General features: G+C 46.1%; 1 protein-coding gene across 1 annotated transcript in view; it reads right to left on the bottom strand.

The window, feature by feature from the left end:
• Window positions 1-1,772: 1,772 nt before the first annotated feature.
• Window positions 1,773-22,388, bottom strand: part of SUSD4 (sushi domain containing 4) — a 34,919-nt gene continuing 14,303 nt past the window's right edge. Inside the window, exons 3-7 of the mRNA XM_085311196.1 lie at window positions 19,440-19,619; window positions 5,848-6,039; window positions 5,272-5,416; window positions 3,180-3,565; window positions 1,773-2,055 (exon numbers count right to left, since the gene is read on the bottom strand). Of these exons, the coding sequence (XP_085167322.1) occupies window positions 2,027-2,055; window positions 3,180-3,565; window positions 5,272-5,416; window positions 5,848-6,039; window positions 19,440-19,619 (932 nt within the window). The 3' untranslated portion in view covers window positions 1,773-2,026. The remainder of the gene's footprint in view (window positions 2,056-3,179; window positions 3,566-5,271; window positions 5,417-5,847; window positions 6,040-19,439; window positions 19,620-22,388) is intronic.

Raw genomic sequence — 22,388 nt, 5'->3', positions numbered from 1 at the left:
TTCCTTGCTGGGGTGGCATCCCTGAACTTCAGTTTGCAGTGCAAACTCATCTGGAGAGCATGAGACCTATAAAGAAAGGGGTGGCAAAGAAAGTACTAATACCCACTTGATCTGGCTCTGAGATAAACCTGAAGATACAACTGCAATTGAGACAAATCCTTCTAAAAAATTTTGCAAATTATATTTAAGCAAGAATGGAGGAGAATATGGAATGTTCACACAATTCACAACACTACTGTTGAATAATTGAAATTATTTTTTATAATTGCCTCTCGGTTATACAGTGCTGTCTATTTTTTCTCTCCATTTCCTTCTTGTTGTCACATATAGTTGCCAACAGGATGTTAATAATCATGCGAATATTTGCAGAGTGTCTATCATATTACTATCTTGACTCATGAATGAGGCCATTAGATATCACCACAATATAAATAACGATGAAGAAATAACAGAGCAACCTGTAGTGACCCTCTGTGTATCGCTATAGAGGTATTATTGGTTTACTTTTGCATAAAATCAGAACTTGGTCTCCTTTTTCCTCTTTTGTTTGGATTAGCCCACATCATGGCAATCTTTATCAGTTAACCACATATGGCGAGTTCTTCCTTAAAGCACTGTCAGTTTAACATATGTTTAATTCGCGCAATGCCAAAAATAGGATGGGAAATCTCCTTGGCTTTCAGTGAATAGCTAGAAATTTTCTTGACAAATAATAGTCTGCAATACCAAAAAGGTGGACCACTCATATAGGCTTTAGCGCAATGTTCCAGCATGGCATGCAAAGGAGAGAAGAAGAGCCAACAGTAACACCCACCAAAGCTAGGCCACCGCTGCACCCATTTCACGTCCTCTCCTCAAATAAAACTGCTCTGTCTGTCTCTAGATAACGAATTTAAAGCCAAAAATGACACTAACCAGGTGCTCTGCTGCTCTCCGAGCTTCCAGGTGGGAGCTAGTCAAAGACGTAAGGAAGAGAAATAAAGGCCAACTAGACACAGTCTGATAAGTCAAAAGAACTGAAACTGAACTTTATTATTTTATTAAAAAGTATTCTACAATAATGGCTCAGAATACTACCACAAAGGAAGGGACAAGGCAGTGCTCTGGGCTATGACTGTAGATTACTCCAATATATATATTTGTAACAGCTTAAGAAATGCTGAAATAGGACAATTCAACACTTCTTAAGCAAGTATTTCAGAATTTTAACACTTTATAGATCTTTCATATTACAGCAGGATTTATCAAATGCAATGTAGTCACATAAGTCTTGCATAAATACAAATATCAATATTTACCTTGAATATTGTATATGATATAAATTCTTCCTTACCTTAAAAAAAATCTCCAGATCATGGTGTGACCTGGAGTCTTTCTTTTTCTTTCTCTTTAAGAATTTTTAAATATATATATATATATATTTATATATATTTGCTATTATACATCAAAGTATATATGAATCCCATCATTTCTGTTATATTTTCTGCAGACATGGTCTGAAACAAAATCACCAACAACTAAATCAAAAGCTTCCTGGTTAACATAGGAAAGTCAAAGAGGATCTTTTCCTCTTTTTGCATTTCAATTCTATTTTTTTAAAACTTATAAGAATTCTTCATAAACTAGAGGTCCATAGATCATTTAAAGCAGTCTTTATAAGCAAATATACATACTTTGACATGCTTTTGTGAGGCAGTTAGTATCAAAATCCAATAGTATTTCTACAGAACCATATGACTTTCTGCGATGCAGATATACATTTCATTTCTAAAAAGTCACAGTTCTTCTACATCTGCTCTCATCAAATCCCCAGGATTCATTCATAAAACTGCTGCTCCAAATGCTGATGCTGTGATCCCCGCTGTGGATTAAGATGTGCACACAATCCGGTGACATCGTCGTGTGGAAGATTGATAGGTAAGAAAAAACCCTCCCCAAATCCTTAAGAACGTCTTTTCTATCTCTAAATGCTCCTGATTCATTTCACCCAAGGGGGCAAAGTGATGGTGTCACCTCTCTGTGCAGGCTAAGGCTCTTCTTCCATCAGTGGAATTTCTAGAGGAAAAAAAAGGAACTATTGATTACTGATTGTAACTTCCCTTTACGCTTGCCACGTATTATTAACAATTCTGCAAGTATATAAAAGGACATTGCAAAAATCTAAACACCACACGCTTTTTCCCATTCTAAACTCATTTTTGCTCTAAGGCCTATAAGAAATTAATCTACTAAAGCTACCCATGTTTTCCCAAACAAACCCACAAAAACCTAACACAAAACATCCTTTCTACTACATTAGTCACTGAATCAGCATTCACAGTGTATCCAGAGACATTTACTGGCATTATCACAATTTCTCCCTCCCCCTTCTAGCTGTCCTCTTCACCTCACGATGCCATTAAAAGTTAGCTGCAACCTGATGATGCAAGAGCTTCACCAAGAGCTTCGCCCACACTGAGTTTAGGACATTAGGCTTCAGCCCTGCTACTGATAAGTCACACAGATATCTGTTTGCCTAGTGACTCCTCATGACTCTTGACAGCAAGACTAAAGCCTTTTAAATGTTTCCAGGTGAAGCTATCTTGTCTCCTTAGCGTGCTCAGGAGCACACTGTAGAGCTCCATTAGCACTAAATGAAATGGTATCAATACATGCTCATGTTTGATTTAAACGTAAATRGTAATTCATGACAATCTTGCTTGGAAAACATGATCTTGTGAGCACATTCCCCTTGTATTGCAAATCCCACGCCCAAGCCTTAGCATGTAACTAAATGCGGATGTGCCTCAGCTGCTGAACAGCTTCCTCTGCTCTTCGTGCAGACATGGGGAGCTTGTTAATAAAGGCTGCCAATTTTGCCCAAGTAGGAAAGCATGATTTTCTTTGTACTTTAAGGAGCAAATCCTCCTCTTTGCTGTGAAAGCCAGCAGGGAGCCAGCAGGAAGCTCCCTACCCTCGGGGAGCCAAATCCTTGCACCACAGCCAGCAAGGGGACATCACTGACCTGAAGCAGTACGAGCACTGAGTAGTATGTTTTTTTAAACRTCCACATTAAGATATGGGCTTTGTATAACCACAGGGAAAGTAAGAGCAGGTCAGTTGTGTGTTTTCGTGCTCTGAAAGGACAGAGAAGTGGCTGCTGCTCACGGACAGGACTCACGCAGCTACGTGGCACTCACCATCGGCGATATCGACCCGCGGACTCGTGGACGCAGCCTCCCCGGCAGCGCTGCGGGACACGTCCGTCCTGTCCGCAGCCGGAAGCACGCCCGCCTGGCATGCTGGGGGCGAGTATAAACTTTGGAGGAGTTCAGAGGAGCCCGATATACTCTCACAGGTCTCCAATTCACTGGGCAGCGGGTCTGCGACCCTGGGGCCGGGATAAGCTGGCGGATTCTGATCTTCTGCCCGTGAAAGGTGCCCCTGGTCTGTTGTTGCAGCAGAGTATCCAGGAGCCAGAGYGTTCAAGCCACTGCTCACGGCTTCGTCGTAGGAAGGCAGCATGACAGGAACGCCATCCACCACCACAAAGTTAGGGTCGCTCRTGGAGCCCTCCTGGTGGCCTCTGCATCAAACACAGACCTGTTATCAGAGGGAGCTGCGACACGGCAGCAGCACCCCAAGGCAGCTGCTGAACCGAAGCCAACGCAACACCTGCTAACCAAGCAAAGTGGAGCTACTGGGGCAATAACATTTGCAGGAAGGTTTTCTTCATGGGTTTGCAAAAATCTGTTCAGATTGACAGTCAGGTGAATCTGTTAAGAGCAGCTAAACAAAAGCAGTAAGGTGAAGCACGGTTTAGAGAAGGGAAGGAAAACAGGTGCATGGAAAAGATAAGGAGCATCATTTGCCGACCCATGCACAGTAGATACCATGGATATACGATCACAGAGGCAGCTCATCGGTCAGAAGTGTGTGAAACCCTGGAGAGACGTGTACTAGAGCAAAAGGGACAAAGCGCTTAGAGCACTTGTAGACAGGTGCTGGGCTGACTGTTACTGGGTGACAGTCTTTGGTGGTCAGATTTGTGGCCTCTTTCAGGTCTTACCTTCAAAGGACAAGTGCCTTCTTAAACAATACTAGAGAGTCTTTTTTAAAAACAAAAGGAAACATTTCTGTTATGTTGGGAAGGTCTCTTAAACCTTAAAGAATCTGTTTAGTAGCAAATTAAATCACAACAGAGTCCCAGCAGGAAGGAAGTGGTCCTACATATTTTCAGGAGATGAGAACATCTGAACAGAGGAGGATAGAAAGCCATTTCTATAAGCTCAGCCAGTATAGGCTACAAGGCTATCCCTGGTGCAAACCATTATCCTGAAGATCTTCCTTGCTATATATGTTTACGTATACTCCCCATACACTGTGTATATATATACCCATACATGTATATAAATTTATATATTATTTATATAATCCATACACATTTATGTACAYATTTATTTAAACATTAAGATCACCAAGCCCTTTCTGCTGCATCGGCACAGGGGCATCTTAGCTGACTTACAGCTTTTTCATCTCTCCTTTCTGTACGTGGTAGACTGGAGACCCACGAGAAAAAGGAAGAGCAGGAGAGAAGCAAACACCCAGGYGAGGCGTCTAGCAAGCTGAGCACCAGCTGCGGACTAGGAACGAGTCTAAACCCATATACCATATTAGCTCACTCTGTAGATTTACCTAAAGCCAGCATGGCTGCTTTTGTTTTTCCACTTGTAAAATAATAATACTTACCAACCTGTTTCATGAGGAATACTGTGAGATTCAATGTTCATAATTGTACAGTATTTTATGGAAACAAAGTAAGATGTAAGAGATCTCTACGAATCATGACAAAAATAATACTCTAGAAGGGAAAACATCCTCAGGCAGTTGTGCTGAATTTTTATATAAATTTATCCACAGAGAAAAAGAATTTCTTTCTTAAAACTTACATTACTAAGCCCACAGTAGTTAAAAAAAAGAATTCCCTCACAACTTGAAAATCAATATTTTAAAATACTGCCAGATATTTTTACACGCAAAAGCAGCGGTGCCCAGCATCAGAGCTCTAATTGCTCGYGCGGGCGAGCACGGCCAGACTTTGCCCCTTTCCTCCCTTGCACGAGGGCCTGCTGTGGGTTTCCCTTGCGCACGGGCACTTCTGAGACCCCTGCTCAGCACAAGAGCAGAAGGTATCCGCCGCGCTCACGTGCCCTCCTGCTTCCTCAGCAAGGAGCGCTGCACRGCAAACCTCAGTCAAGCTCCTCAAGCTTCAAAAAAGAAAACAGTACAAACCTTGGGAGGAAATGAGTCTTAAATTTGGTCTGGAACATCCTGGCTAAAATAACCAGTAGAAGTACTAATAAAACGCTGGTAGCAGTAAATGCCACTATTTTCCACGTGGTCAGGAGGGTCTCCTGCGTGTTGGGCCAGGTTTGCTCTGTAACAGAACGGCAATACAAGAGCAGTGTTGGATTATTACTGTTGTCATTTTGTATTAACACTTCAACAACATCCAGAAGTGCCAAGCAGGACACGGGATCTTGTAACACACGTCGTACAAGCACACACGAAGCCAATCCCGGATGCGAAAAGCAACCCTGCCACGAGGGGCTGCACCTTGCTTTTTTTTTTTTTTTACCATTGCTTTTTTTAATGCATGCAATCATGAATTTACCTTATTTACACGCACAAATATCCAGAAGACGCTTAGAAATACATTCGAACAGCTAACTACCGAAACAGCACAGCATCAGCTAAGACGCGCTGCATTTAACGGCACGTTAAAACGAAGCGCTCGTCGTTATCGACCGGCGAATTTACTTCGAAACCAGGAGGGGAACAGAAGCAACGGCAGGACTGCCCCGTCACCTGTTTTGACACAGTACACTCGGTAGGAGGGGAACCACTCTCCGTACTGGCAGGTGATGTATTTGTAGTCGTTGGTGAGGGTGTAGCCGGGGTCGCAGTAAAACTCCACCACGGTGCCGTGGTTGTAGCGCTCGCAGGGCCGCGGGTGGCAGACGTAGTCTCCGTGACTCACCGCCGGTGGCCGGGGGCACACTTGGGCACACACATGAACAGAAAAGGAGGGGAAAAAAAAAAAAAAAGGTTACGGAGGGCAGCGGCCGACGGGCCTCCGCGTTCGGGTCTCGCCGTGCCGAAACCCCCGAGCACCGGGCGGGAGAGGGCTGCTGCCGGGGGGCCTGCGCCACGATGAAATCCCTAAATAGGTGGTGTTAAAATTAGGTTGTTAAAAATAGGTCTGCCGCACAGCGTGGCAGACGACCGCTCAGGCAAGCCGGGGCTGCCTCGCTGCTCGGCTGGGCTGCGCGTTTCCGCGCTCTCCCGGCGAGGCGAGGCGCCACAGGGACGGCGGACGGCGTCCGCGGGGCGCTTCTCCCCGGGGGACGTCCCTCCGGTCGGAAGGCCGCTCCCAGGCACGGCAGGCGGGAGGCCCCCACAGGAGCTTCCACCGCTTCGACGCAGGAGCGGCCCGGCGCGAGACCGAGCGCCGGCCTCGTTCCCGCAGGCGCCAAGCGACTCCTGCCGAAACGGACCTGGTTGGCGCGAGGGTAAACGACGCCCGACTCGCTACGGACGTCTGAGCGSTGTCTTGGCCTGGGAAATCGGGCCAGAAACACACTTGCGAAGACCTGTAACCCCAGAGCGTTTCATTGCAGGAATTTCAGGTAGTCAAAATATTTCTGGGCTTGCTTTTAGCAGAAAGGGCTTAAGTTAGCTAAGGGGTTGTTCTCCCTCCCCTCTGAGGGACTAGCTGGATCGGTGCCCCATCCGCAGGCTGCTCCCGCCGCTCGGTGCAGGGAGGACCTACTGCACTGAGTTAAATAACGAACGCGCCGCTGCTCTGGGAAGAGTCTTCCCAGGAATTACCGTTCAGCTGCTTCTCTGTGAWATCTTGTTACATGAATAATGCATTTCATGAAAAGCAAAAAACAACAACAACAAAAAAACCCCACCTCACACAACATGACGTTAAATGAATCTTCAAGAGCAGCTGATTACAACGTGCGGCCATGACTATTCCCCGTCCCCTGCAGACRGGCCTTTGTTTGCATTTTCACCGGCAAGGGTTAATAATACTTTGAAATCACAGAGCGTAATTCACAGAAAAAAACTCATATCCTCAATACCCTGCATACTTCCCCAAATCTCTAGACCCAGGACAAAGCAGAACATTTTTGGTGAAGTCAACTTAAGACTGAAAACAATTTTTCTTAAGAAGGCAAAGGTGTGACACCAAAATAGCAGCAAAGGTGTCTTTTGTCCGTATCAGAGACAATTCCTCTCTTAAAAAAAAAAAAAAAAAAAAATTCAGTGAAAGCAACAATTCTGGTCTATCACCAGGAAACTTGCTGTATTTTTATCTTTATCATCTACATGTTTAGCATGCAAACAAAGGAAGACAGCAATCTAAATTCATTTTCTTTAGGGTTGATTTGGGCAAGCTACGACAGGCTGCAAGAGCYGGGCAGATGCACAGTACCTTTCCAGCAGCAAGCAAACCACTGCACAACTTAGCCCAGAGACCAGCCGCCCACAGCAGGCACTTCTCATCTCCAGCAAGGCCACCTGCTGCCTCTCCTGCCACACAAAACCCCCAACCTCTTAATGCCACTACGGGCCAAAGCAACCTTCTCCATAAAAAAGCCTCGGCGTTGGGGATCAGCTCAGGAATGACACATTCCCAACCAGATCAAAAACAACACGCTGTGGGTACGACCCAGATATGGAGCTGCCAGCCTATTTACAAATGGGAGACATATCGTATAAAACTTGAAAACCAGAGCATTACTCTTAGTGTAGGGTACATCCCTACTGCTAAAAATGGGTGCCCCCTCCTCCACTAACACCCTCCGTATTTAAAAAGAAAGGATCACGTATTAGTGCTGCCTGGAAGCTTTTGTGAGCACTGCTTTAAAGCTCTGTAGGGCATTACTCACAAATTAGAAGTATCAATGAAACCAGGAAGTTGTAAATACTTTTTTTTTTTCCCCCGACAGCAGCTCTTCTATTAAACACTTCACGAGCAGCAGATGCAATGCAGCAGGTTTAAAAATGAGGGAGCTGAGCTCAGTAGGAACCATGCTCTGTTCTGCTGTCAGAATCAGGGGTTTTCACTCACCCRTGGTATCTCACCACCTCCTGGGAATTTTATGTTAATCCTGTTTAAGGAATCCTCRACATTTGCGTGGGAAAACTGGCCACCAGGTCCCTTCGCAAGCACAGGGATTAACAGTCACTAAGCCCTTGGTTCAGAGCTTTTTTTCTTCTTCTTTTTTTTTTTTAACACCTAATCGAGTCAAACGAGTTACATCCYGAAGAGCCACAGATGAGCCCGTGCTGAGCACGGCACAGTTGGTCGCACGCCCTGTTCCTTTTGCAACCCACCCCRTTTCCACCACCACCCTGGCCCAACAGCCTTTAAAGTCCATGGAAGGACAGCCACTAAGCGGCCTTAGTTCAGATCCCAGAAAAGCGAGACGATTCAAAGCCAGCCTGGGGGGCTGCAGAGCACTCTTGGCTCCCAAGAGACAGAAGGTTTTTAGTGCAGGGGTAGTCATCTCACAGGGCCAGACCCCCTACTGCTGATGCTTGCTTAGCACTAGGTGACCATTCAAATCCTCTGCAGCGGGGTACACCGTGTGTTTCTGCTGCTCCTCAAGAGTTTGAGATACCAGCGTAAGAAAGACACTAGTTATAGGTATTAAAGGAGTATGTCAGATCAAATATGACCTAAAACTCAGCTAGCAAACCTGAGACTACTGAAGTTTATRCAGGGAAGTTAAAACTCAAGCATCCTCAGTGATTATCCCTTACTGTACTTAGAAATCACAGACCATGGACCTTAGGCAAATGCATGAAACTCATAGAATGAAAATAACCACAAACTGATTAAAATAAAAACGTATCTGACAAATGCATTTTCACTGTCAAATGCAACAGCAATATGAACAATAAACAAACATAAAGATAAGTGAATTCTGCTTCAGGAATTTCTCACACCTTAAAAAAAAATGTAGGTGCTGTTTCTCAAACAGGACCCCATCTCTTTAACGCCAACAGATTTTGTTCACTTCCTAAAGCTTCTGAGACTCCAACATGCTAATTACAACATCCCGCCTGGGCAACCCAGGAGTACGTCCTGGCAGCTAACCTTGGAGGACCACGTGTTTGTATCCTTCACTTCAGAGGCTGTCAGAGGGATGGGAATAATTCGCGTAGTGCCTGCTAGTGGTTTTGCAGCACGTGACCCTGCATCTCAGAATCAGCCTTTACAGAGCAACCAGCCACCGACTGCAAAGGATTTGTTTTGACTGTGAGGGACTTGTAGGCACTTCGTAGCGCAGCATTTTCAGTTGAAAAGCTGGATCTTTAATCAAAAAGAAAGGACAARTGTGTTTATACGGCAGATAAATCCCTCCTGGGATGCTCAACGCTACCGTTACTCAAGGAAGCTGAAGGGAAAAGAGGGCCTTCTCCTACTGCTCCTCARCTGAGGACTCTCCTGGGAGATGAGCCGTGGGCTTTGGACTTTGACTGATTTTAACACAAGATTAGAGCTTGTGGGAAGAGCTTGGAGCAGGGGACCCACGTCAGGCTAACAGGAGATGTTTGTAATARAAGATGACGGAGTCTGTCCCACCTCAAAGCATGCCTACAGCTGGGGCCCCCCTCCGCCTAGGACCTGCAGCCGCCACAGCAGCCTTGGCCAAAGCAGCTCCTGCGGCTTCCCCAGCCAYCTGATCACGCAGACCTCCGTGCACGCCTGCAAGGCGCTTACAAATCRCTAATTACACACAGCATTTTGACTTGTTTTCGAATGGCAGGGAAAATGGTGAAGAAAAGAGGGTTCCTGAGCTTTCGGGAAGATTAAAGACTCCTTCGCCAGCGGTACAAACCYGCTGGTGCCTAAAAACGAGGCACAGCCGCGTCTCGCCGGCCGGCAGACCGTCCCGCACGCGGGCGCCTCTCCGGCAGCGGTCCCCGACCCGTCGCGGCCAGGAAGGTTTTGGCGTTAGCACGTTCTCAATTAACACTTGGGCCACTGAATAAACATGTCACAGCTCTTCTCAAAGCGGCAGAGAGAAAACAGCAGAACAGACACATCCGGAGCTCAAAAAGGCAATTTTAGCCAAGCAATCCATTTGCCTTTTCTATTCAGGTTTTGCCTAGCTTTTGCCAATGAGGCAAAAACTAAAAGCAAAAGTGTCTTGAAATACGGGGCACTTAAAAATAAGTGGTAGGAATAAGCAAGAAAACCATTTTCCACCCTTGAATTTTTGCACAGTTTGTCTTTTCTCCAGCCGCCAGTCTGCCTTTCGTGCAAGACACTAGTTTCTAGGTTAGTCGGGCTAGCAGAAAAACCCAGAGCAACATCATTTTCTGTTTGACACAGGGATGGAAGAGAATCGGCCACATTTGCACTTAATCAGAAATAAAGCTTCCTCTTAACACACTCTGAATATCTGTTTATTAGGCAAAGGGTGAAAAAAGGATGCAGATGAAATTTTAGAGGAATAACGCAGGTGGAAGCCGCAGCTCGCAGCGTGCGAGGAGAGCGCTGGGGTGTATCGCAGACCGCACACCTGTAAGCTGCCTCCTGCAAGTCTTTGCTACGGCCCCAACACGCAAGGCAGAGCCCCATGGGCCAGGCCACCGTCTGGTGCCACAGCTGTGCCCAGGGGAGGCGAGAAGACAGCAACAGAAAACCAAGGGGAATTTCTCTTTTCTTCCAAATTCACCTCCTAAGCAGAACTGTTTTTCTTGTGATGGAAACACACAGGAGTCCTCAGGCTCCAAACTACTCTTCTACCTGGCCAGCTTTACGTTCCTGCTACTGGCCGTGGTGCACGCCRCTGAGATGGATGCGCCTGGCTGCAGCGCACGGGGCGTCCTCAGCTCCCGCACGCGGTAAGCGAGGACYGGGCGTGCAGCAAAGGCTCTCTGTCGCTCCAAAGCGCAACCTCTTACTTCCATGGAAAGGGCATTCGGGGCTCCATATATCAATACTCCTCTTTCCTCATTCCACTGCTTGTCTCCCTGAACTCTGCAGCTCTTCTCCTCACCCTGCGCGTGGCCAGCTGGTCAGCTCTAACGCTATCTCTGCCCACGGGATGGGAGGGCAGAGTTGGGAGCTAGAATTATTTTCCACAGAAAGGCATTTGCATGTCAGAATGGCTATAATCCCTAATTCAGGYCCAGTATACTGCCCATGGATGCTCAGCCTCACTCCAATCAATGTTTAATCAACCCACTACGTACCGTGGGAGAACCCAGCAGTAAGGTCCCTTGACTCTTCCCACCAAGGATGGCCTCGTCCACACCTGAGGCTCTGCTGGCTGACTTCAAGGTCCCCCATAAGGACCGTTTTCCATACACTACCTTCCTACAAATATAAACATGTGTATGTAGGACTTTAAAAATTCATTTTTAAGGTAACATTAAAAAACGCTACGTTTTTGCCTTTTGCTGCTTCTTTATGAATACTGTGCAAAAGCTCTTTAATTCTGATATTGCAAAACAAAAACTCCCACTAACTGTCCAGTACTGTTAGTAGGACGGAAGAAACCCTGCTGGACTCAACCGGTCCATACGCCACACTAAAAACAAAACAAAACAAAAGCCATGTTAAAACATCTCAGTCTAGAACAGCTGCTAAGCAACAATTTATTTCTAACCAGACTTTCCTGAAATGTAAGCAGAGCAGGAAATTTTACAAGAGTAACTTTCCACCTATTGCAAGCACCGATATACGACCGACACATTTCCAYAGCAAACGCACCGGGAATTGAGCGAGCACAGACTGCAGCTGCACTGCAACAAGTCAGAAACTCCCTGTGTCCACTGAGTTTGTGTTTTGCAAGGGAAGACATGCTTCGAGGAATTTCCCTAACTATACCCACAACAAAGCAACAACAACGCTGATACCAGRATCACAGTAACAGTGGAAACAACCAAGTGTCCACTAATATATATAGTAATTATTACTGAGCCTGATAGCAGCCATGACTTAGAGGAACAACGGTACAGAATGATGATTTTGAACTCTGAAGTTGCCAGCAGATGTTATTAGTTTTATTCACTGAAAGCCTACAGGAAGTGTAATTCAAAATACTACACTTTTTGCCAATAATTTYCAAGTTCTTTTCAATCTCCAATTACTTAACCTTTGCAACACCATCTATGTTTTTATCTTCTGAGAAATCACCTAATAGTTGAGTAACCTCTCCTAGACCATTCAGTAAGCCAACAGCAGCCTGGAGCACATCCCCGGTCTCCTGACTCCACGTTGCTTCCTCTCACCCCTGGACAAACTTGCCCTCGTTAGGYATCAGCTGCAATAGCACCGTAAAGCTTTCAGTGTTCACAGCGGGAAGCACTTTGCACCTTGCAGAAAGTGCAAAGTGAGTTGAATAATTAAGTTTTTAGGGAAAGCCTGCTTCTCTTTTCTAGCTCTGACGAATGGCTGGAAATCGCCAKCACTGACTCCAGCTGTGTGAGCCTAAACGAGACGTTCCAAAACTAGTTCCAATAGTTCCAATTTTAATAACAGCTTACCATTAGCTAACTCCTAAAGGGAAACAGAGGGTGATCTGCAGTCATTTATCCTACCCAGAGCTTCCTTGTTCCCGGAGGTACAAATTACGGAGCCGGTTTTGCASTTCCACCCAGCTGGACCCCGCAGGCGTTTCAGGCTGACGCTCGCCGTCGTCCCCGACAAGGCTGCCGCCAGCAGCACAGCCGCCCGTGAAACGTGGAGCCGCATGCCCGAATCAAATGCTCTTTGCAGCATATACGCAAGCGAGCACACCCCCAAGTGATCTTCCTCCCATAAATTATAAGTTAAAAAGTGAAACTGTTGTTTACACTACAAAATTGGATTATGAGCTTGCAAGGACGGAGGGCGAGGAGTCCTTTTAGCAGCCGGCCCGTAATTACCCTTAAGGGAACACCTCTGCTCGTTCTTCACGTGGCAGTGCTCAGAGCACTGCGGGCTCAGCGAGAGCAGACACCGCTTTAGCTTTTTCTGTAACTCTGTCCTAGCTCTATCTGCTCTTTTTCCTCACGATTGATTGGCCTTATAATCAGTAACGGTGCCTTTAAGACTTTGAGAACGAGACACTGAATACTCAGCTTAATTTCTGAGGCCCCAAACAGGTGTGAACGTGGAGCCAACTCCTTGCAATTATTTTTATACAGCTTTCCTACCATTAAGGCATCTTACTGCCTGGACTCCAGCTGCAGTCAGGTACTGTGCTCCTACATCCAAACGTAATCAGCTGGCTAGCAGCAAGACCATTGCGGGAAGCCTTTGGGATGCCTCTGAGCCGACTGTGTTCGTCTAGTTTAACTGGGGCCTGCCCAGACACCTACCAGGAAGCAATCAGAGAGCTTTAAAATAAGTCARCCCTTGGGTATCTGACAGCTGCTGCAGGATAACCCCAGAACTGGAAAAGCAGAAAAGGGTCAAACGAAATGCAGCGCTTAAAAGTACAGCTGTGGTGGAGGAAGGAGAGTGAGCCAGCTTGGAAGCTGTCCAAGGAGGAGCCGTGCCAGATAAAATTAAAGATTAATATTAYAGAACAGGCCTCAGGAGGAAATTCTGTCTGCTTTCCCCCTCTAATCCTCAGCATGCCCAGAACACTGTGGATAAAATAGTACGTGCATCTGGCAGCTCACAGGAAACTTCAGGGCAGAAGTTACGGCCCCATAAAAGAGTTTGGGTATCTGGGTGCTTTTGGAAATGCTCAGGGATCCCTGAAAGGTTCACAGGTGACAGAGCAGGTGTAAAACAAGGATTTACGTGGGCAGTCCTCTGCATCCAGCAGAAACAACACGCAAGGAATAGACTGCAAGCTGCTGCCYCTCTCGAAACAGTCGGTCTGTTGCCTTTCTTGAAAAACTGTGAACAAACACATCTATTTCCATCACAGCTCAGATCAAAGCAGATTTCTGCAACGCAGAACAGGAGCGTTCACTCCGAAACGTAACAGTATTTATCTTCTTCAAAGAGGGTCTGCCGACTGGAGGCTGTTCCTCAAACCCTTCACCCTTACAACCAGGGCTGTAAAACGACCACTTTTGTATATCATTCGGTGTCAAAAATCTTTGCTTCTTTTCTTTCTGTTTCGCCTTAGGATAMATCTGCAGGAACTGAGTGGCCGGATGACTACGAAGCGGTTTGTCCGCAGAGCGCTGCGACGCGTCTGCCTCGCCGTCCGGGTGGCCGTTCTCGTCCCGATTCACCTCCTTCCCTCGGCTCTTCCCTGGCGCGTGGAGGTCCATGGATGACTTTCAGTGCTCCCCTGCAGCACAGAAACTCAACAGCCCCGAGCGGCTCCGCGAAGCKTTCACCGCGCGCCCTGGCACGGCTTGGCCGGCCACACATACTGTTTCTGCCATTTTGGGCGAGTCTTGGGCGAATTAACTACCTCGGAAATACCGAGTGACCTTCTTGAAAGAAAACTSTCCTTTTTGAAAGAAAACTGCATCACCTCGGCTTTCTAAGACTCTCCACCACCGCAGGGTAAGAGACTAACAGCCTATTTCATCCTTTGACCATCAAGGTGAAGGTGGCACCAAGGTAAAGGGTTGCCAAAGTAAAGGTGTTTACTGCAGATCGCCGTCGCTCAGGCACGCCGCTCTCGGCAGCGAGGACAGCCTGCAATTCCACTCTCGCCGCTATTAAAAGCGAGGCTATCGATTAGTCTTATGTTAACATTAACTCCACTTAGCTTGGAGGACCTGTTTGCTATCTCGTGGCATCTGCTTTGTTATCTCTCCTGCATGCATCYTGAACAGCTATAAACAGAGAGCAGAATCGTGGCCGGTATCTCGCTGGATTTTCCTGTCCTACGGCATTTCACAGCTTCCTTGTATTGCTGCCCTCTGATCCGTCTGCAGGAGTTTTATCTGCTGGAGACCTGATACATCAACATTATATTACCCAAGGATAGGCATCAGTTTGTCATGTTGGCGTTTATCTAAAGCCTTCTCAACGTCAACGAAAATACAGAGAGAGAAATCCATTTGTACTAATGCACAATATCCCAGGCTTAGGATTGCTCACTTTATTCCGTCTCCTGGATGTAAACTGATTGCAGATGGACTTTCACCTTTTTTCTTGGTATATTGCTATATGTTCCATCAAGAATTTAAAATATTTCAAGGGTGCAGTTTATCAAATGTACAGCTGATCACAGCCTTTGGGCTTAGTCAATTGTATACAGCAATGAAGATTTTGAAGTACCCTGCAACTGGTTGGAAAGTTTAAACTGCTATGTTTTGAAATATGAAGTGGCTATAGCATTTCAACTGTAGTATCACCCTGCTCCAGTGCTCTTTAGTGCTTTTTATTTTCCAGGTTCCATGCCATAAATTATCAGACTTTCTCTTTTAGTATCTGTCTTCAGGTTTATGAGAATAATCGTTTTAAAGCTCTAGCAGGTATTCTTTCCTGTCTTTCCAGAATATATTTGTATTTGTAGCATACTTRGCTATTTTTAATTCTCCTATCACTAAAATCATCATTCTTGAGAATTTCTTTTTCTACCATTTCTTTAGAAATTTACTGGTGTTCTAGCTAGGTTTTTTGGGGTTCACTGGCACTTCTTCTGACTTTGTTGTGCAACCTCCTGTATTCCTTCCTATCTTTCCCTCTTAGCTTCTATTAACCTCAGGATCAGCTCTGTAATCCCTCGTTGCTTAGCATTACATCTACTCACCTCTAGCCGCACTGCGGTGGTTGCACCTACCAGCGTTCTGAAATTCCTGCCCCTCTCCAACTCATTGCATCTCCCCTTTAAAGTTCACCCCTCCTGTTTGTTTCATTTTTATTTTGAGTCCACTCAGAGGAATCTGTGGTGCTATTTTATCTTCTTCCGAGCTGAATTCCCCATGGATCTGAGCACCTGGAACTCACGTGGGACCTGTGTGTGGACCCCTCGGACTTCCTGCGGCGCCGCTTCTGTGTCCACCGGGGATGACGCTGAAACTGGCCAATTCCAGGTAACAGGATCATGTCTGCTCGCAAATTCAATCACCCTGTTTTCCCTTTTACTCTTAAATACTAAGCCAGGAATTCCCAATTATATTATCCATACAACTGCTTCCTGGGTTTTTTCTTTTTTTTTTCAGCACTTTAAACCAGCTATTCCTTACATCATCTTGGCGGTCCTCTGAAGGACATAACAGATTAAAATACCGAGTCCAGATGGTAAGGTGCATAATCATATACAGACCAGATTCCCAAAGTGCTAATGGCTAGACATTTTTTTCTTAACTTCCCCAAATCCTCTGTAATGTCTTTATTCACCTCAAAATAGCACATCATAAATGCTTTGTGGTGCTAGATGGCAGTCTGCTGCCTACCTCCTTTCTGAGACTTCGACACCAGCATGTTTTCAAGTATTTATTCTCCTCTCTGACTCTTCCAATCTTTTCCAAAGCCATCTGATTTTACAGGCAGCTATTATACCTCACGTGGTAATCTTCCTCAATTTAAGGGGGATTTTTTTATCTTTTGCATATCTGATTTTACAGAAGGCACCCACTAACTCACAATACCTTCTATGGATGGATCATTAACCTCAAACTGTTACTTTAAAAATAATGTAGATGAATAAATCTACATTTTCTTTAGATTTTTGTATATCATCCTGGAAAACATCTAAAACGTTTTAGCATAAAAGGAAGTTCAAAAAGGTTCTGCATTCCATTATAAAAGGGATATTGAAGTTGAAGATGTAAATCAAGGATTTAAAGGGGAAGAAAATTCAATGTTACGGTGCTTCAGCTTATCCTCTAACTGACTGTAAAAATTTCTAATATTGGTAAAACAACACAACTTTCTCTATCCTTATTCTCAGAAATATCTGAACCATTTCAGCTGAAGCATCCCGAACGATTCAGCTTGAGGTAGACACTCAAATCAAGCTGAATGTTTTAAATTTGGAAAAGTTGCAAGCATGTAAGAAGAGGATCTCAAAACAGCAGACACTTGGCAACCCGAGCTCGAGACGTCCTCATCTGCCTCAGCTGCAGCGACTTCCCCGATCAGCTCGAAACAGCTGTTTCTGCGAAGCAACTGCCTCACGTTGCAACGCTGGCTGCACGTCGGTACCACGTAAAGCAATTTTTATGCACTGTCACAAATAAAGCCACACTGACTTTTATTGTCAGAAAGACCTGCTTTCCTGAGAGCAGAGATGCCCTGAGCGCGGCAGAGTTTCTCGCGGGGCTCCTGCGCTTGGCAGGGTGCAGAAGGGGCCGGGGCTGAGCCCTTGCAGAGGCGCTGCAGCACCGGAGCCCRCGTTACTGGGGCTGACGGGGCCTTTCCACCTGCAAGGGCTTGGACTCTACCTGTAAAGAATATAAATGCCGTCAGGTGCCTGAAAAGACAAAACCCGAAATGCGGCTGTGCTGCTGCTTCAGAGATGCGGTTCTGCCGTGCAAAACCGACCGTGAGCCCGGCAGGCCCCGGGGCRACCGCCCGATCAGGTACATCTACATTCACTGTTTACATGGCCTAAGAAAGAGGCAAAGATTCCTAAGATCGACATACGGCATTTGCGAGATTACTCACAAATTTAAGAAATTCCTTCCCTTAAGGCTTACAGAAGAAGAACACGTATTGAAAGCCGCAAGCGGAGCGGTTTGCAGCAGAATAAAAGCACTACGATGGTTTCCTACAGCGTCTTAGCCGCCGTTTGCCRCTAACCCTACGGAGCAGGAAGTGTTATCAGGACAGACGTGGAAGTGCTCGTGGAAATAAAGAAGCAGCAGTAACCTCTGCTCGGCAGCACCGGCACTGCCTCCGGTGGGCGGTCGCGAACGGGCCCCCGGAGCCAGGCGCTCCTTTGGCAAATCACCTCCACAAACGCTTTCAAAGGAGGGCACTTAAAGCCGCTTTGCTCTGTCTGGATTTAATGTAAAAAGAAAAAAAATATTTATTATTATTATTATTTTTTTAAGAAAGCTCCTGGRAGCAGCCGTTTGTGGGGCGCGAGGAGAAGGCGGTCGAAGGGGAGGCCGGGTCTATTTAAACCCAACAAATTAACCCTCTCAAAAATGGATTACATAGCGCTGATTTGTGCTTAAACTTGTATGGTGTGCTCACCAAAAAAACCCAGTCTCTTAGCTATGTCATCCTGAAATCGCAGAGGCATTTCTGAGTTTTGATAATTTCATTGCCAATTAAAAATAAGACCCATTTTATTACTTTTAGTAGTATCCCACATTGTTGATGCTGTTGGCAAATTCCTGCGCTCCAAGACCGCTCCGTGTTGCGCTAAGTGACACGAGCAGTAGATATGTTACAGTAATGGCTTTTAGCTGAATTCTGCGTACGGATATCTACCACGCAGCCTTGAGACACAGCAGAAATGTGCTCCTCCCAGGGGAGCGAGCGGGAAGGATGCGTTTGGATTCTGGTAACCTCACAGGACACTTTGTACAAGGCTGTATGGAGTATTTTTTTAGTTGAAAGTGGATTTGCACCCATATCTACAGCTACTCAGCCCATCCGCTTGTGAATGTGAATTCCGCAACTCCCTCAGTCTTTTCATTAGAAAAGCAGTAAAGAATTTACATTTTACAGGCAAAGCAATCATCACTGTTAATAACTTCAGCTCTTGCACTTGGGATACCGACAGAGCAAACGTTATATAGCCCAAATCCGAGGCAGCTTGATGGAAAACTGCAGTGTTTCGTTTCGCAAACACTCACCCGTTTAGCAGATGGCAGCTTCATTTTGAGGTAGGATCTTTAATAAATACAGACTGTCGTTCATATAAGCCATGAGATGTATTCCTCTTCTTACAACAGAGAGTCATATAAACCACCTCTAATACTAAAACTGCTGCTGTGTCAAAGGATTCCCAACGGAAAAAAGACTTGCAGGTGGAATTAATGATCCTGCAATTCCAATTTAGGGACATCTAAAGGGATGGAAGATACTATAAGCACTCACGTGAGAAACACTGGCCGAGGTCTCGGATTTGGTTATCGAAAGGTACCTATCACCACTGATAAYGCCGGATGTGGTTGGAGGCTCTCGGGAATAAACCTCGCGAAGAGCCTTGGCGTAGCCTCTCATCGCTGCCAGCCACGGGGGAAACCGGCCAGGCGAGCGCAGGGCACGAAACGTGGGCAGGAAAGAGCAGAGCAGGGGAACTAAATGTGCTTGTGTCAAATTTTAGACTAGCAAATAGAAAGGAAAATTTAAAGTAACRTTTTAAGTACTGGAGTGTGGAGAATGTGGCATCTTCTTTCCTGCAGTGAGTGATGGGAAGGAGAAATCCAAAACATCTTAGCGCTACTCCAGGACTGCACAGCTGAGCTTGTAAGATCACAGATGTCCTTACAACTGTAGAAAAAACATATTGGCAAACTATCACAAGGTGCATGAGCTGTATGGGAGGATGTTCTGGCATATAAACCTTGGCAGATGGGCAGATCATCCCACGTCCCATCATCTCGACATACTGAACCCAGGTTGTCTAAGTCAGGGTAACGGATCTGGACGCCTTCGTGATAGCTGGTTATTAGCTTATCGCCAGCCCTGTACGTCTTGTCGTGAATCTCTGCACCTTCAACGTGTGGAACGAGGCAATCTGTGACTTTATAAAAACAGAATATTAACTTAGTTACACAAAAAGCACTGCCAGCTCTTCAGCAGAGGTTGCCAGTCAACACGACTGCTCTGGTTAAGCCGCCTGGAGAAAATGCATGTTGGTCAGCACGCACTTCCCCTAGTTGAACACGGGCTGCCAAGTCTGTCGCATGGTGCTAGAAGCCGATGGGTCTCAGTAACAGCTCGCTCGCCCGGACTCCTCAAGCAGACAAAATTAGGAGCATTTAGGGGACTGGTTTTCCTTGTYGCCTTGCAGTCATCGCGTGAGCAAACTACGGAGCTGAACTACRGGAAAGGCCGTGCGAAGGCAAACCCTTTGACCGTGCTAAGACAGGGCAAAAGAAAAGATAAAATACAGATCCGGGATGAGGAGYAGAGAAGAACTGCGCTTTGGGCGGCGAGAGGCGGCAGGAAACCCGGGCACCCTCGGCAGGGCCCAGGAATGCCTCGTCCGGTCGCGAGCAGGAGATTTTCTGAGCCCGAACTCACACGCCTTCGGCGATCCCGTCCCCGTACAGGGCTCGGCGCCATCCCGCGTGTTCATTAAGAGGTGGTCAGGAATGGAAATGACCACAGGTCACCAGTGGTGTCCAGGCACGGACCATACTACGTGGYGGTGGTGTCTGCATCAGACGCTGTTACACCTCGGCGTATATGGCAGTGCCAAAGACACAAAAATATAAAATAAAAACCAGCAGGCTGATAAATGAACGATGTGGAAAGGGGGAGGCAAGCCAAAAAACTCTGCCAATAYGGAGTAATTAAGAGACAGGCAAGAAGATATGAAGGCATAGTCCAGGTGACTCAAAGCTAATCCTCCTCATAAATGCAAAGTAAGATTAAAACAAAGAGAGGAAAAAAAATAAATATCGGAAAAAATACACTTGAAATTATCCGTTTGTCTGGCAGCAGCCAATTCATGGCATAGAGATAAAAATTTCCAGACATCAAAATCCAAACAGCGTTTCAAATAAAAATAAAGAGAGCAAAGATGATCTAAACCTGCTTTATGCTGCTTTTCCAACACTTACACCGCAAAAAAAATAACGATCTTCATTTAGGAATGCAGTATTTGTCAAAAAAAAAGAAGTTTCTAACRTCCCTTGAGACTTGAATAGGAGAGAAACTTTTTGCTAGTATCACGGGTAATTGCTCTGAAGAGGTAGCGGTGACTCCGACCTTGTATTTAGCGATTAATTGTCAGCACGCACAGAGTACAGCCACGGCCGCAGCTCGCTTTCAGGCGGCTTGTTTGCGAGCAGCACAACCTCCGAGCCCCATCAGCTGTGATTTCGCACAGCACAGGCAAACGACAAATAAAAACGTATTTCATAACTCATCTCTTCACTGAGGCAAACGAGGTGAGCTGTTATTCTGGGAACACCTAGATTTGAGGGATACGAAGGGGGAGGCTGCTGCTTCTCCAGCTGAGACTGGAGCCTGACAACCTGCGCCCRGAAGCTTTATTCCAATTTATTTGTGTATAAAGTGCCTGAGCCTGGCAGGACTCTCTCAGAGGAAGTTACAGAGGGAGGGAGCTCGAGATGAAATCGTTTTAATCGGATGAACGKCGGCAGGCCGCAGCGATGAGCTGCTCACTGCGCCGTTATTCGCCTGCTGCATCCCAGCTGCTTTTGATARCAGGCCTATTGCAAGCCCCAGCTAAACACGAGACGGACGGATCCACAATATTACTCTCTTCTTCCTGATGTCTTACGAGCAAATTGTTTCTGCTGGCTGAGYTGGTATCGTTTAGCACTTATCCAGGAACAGATTGAAGTAGCCCTCTCTCTGCAAACAGCCCGGTAARCTGGCACAAACTCTGTCTGGAAGGACTGCGATTAAGTGGCTGCATTTTAAAATGTCTTGTCCTAGATAATAAACTGCTTTATTCTGAGTACTTTTCAGCAAATCCGTGGCAACCGCTAAACCATTTAATGGAATACACGGTCCTTAACCAGCATCAAATAGCAGTGGCTATGACTTACACTCTTTGCTGGCAGTTTTACATGATGTGCTTGTATCTACTGTGTAAATATTAAAATGGGACAGCCAGAAGAAAGCCCTCGTTGGGGACCTGCTCCTTCTCTTCCAGGCGCACAGCRGCAGCATCCTTCATCCAGCGCGCCGGGTACCATGGCTCACCTCGGCCTGACTTTCTCCAAGTTGCATACAGGGAGCTCCTGGCTTTAGCAAGCCACGTGCCCACCGACTACAGGAGGATATTCTGGGGTCCAAAGTGCGACATTTCCCTACCGAACACTCTAGCCATGGCGCTTTGCTCCATGGGCAAGCAGCGCATCATCTCTTGGGGCGCTTTCTCCCAGCCGGCAGGCAGGATTCAACAACAACCTCCCAATATGGAGAGACCCACGGCTCCTATGCCGTTCGCTGTGGAGCAGCTTGGCAACATCTAGCCATGACGTCTGCTTGCTGGGATGGAGAGGACTGGGGAGGAGGAGCAGGGATGAGAGGGATGGTGTGAAGAACGTGTTGAGTGTTGGGACAGCTCACCTGACACAACCTTGCCCTCTTAAAACCAACACTAAGGATTTATATTCTCTCTTCTTTTTAAGTCGCATTAAATCCATAGTATGGTGTTAGTAGCATTATTTAAACCCATAGTATGCTGTTAGTAGCATTGTTCTGTAGATGGCAAACACTGTATTTCAGTGCACATTAGATACTCCTTCTTGTGTCTGTGCTTGCATTACGACAGCGCACAGAGACTTCACCTAAGATTGGTGGCCACTGC

Source organism: Rhea americana, unplaced genomic scaffold, assembly GCF_003343005.1.
Source record: "Rhea americana isolate MKP2758 unplaced genomic scaffold, rheAme1 scaffold_109, whole genome shotgun sequence".
In the NCBI taxonomy this organism is placed as follows: Eukaryota; Metazoa; Chordata; class Aves; order Rheiformes; family Rheidae; genus Rhea; species Rhea americana.
Note: the sequence above shows the minus strand (reverse complement) of the source record. Positions and strands in the feature narration are given on the sequence as shown.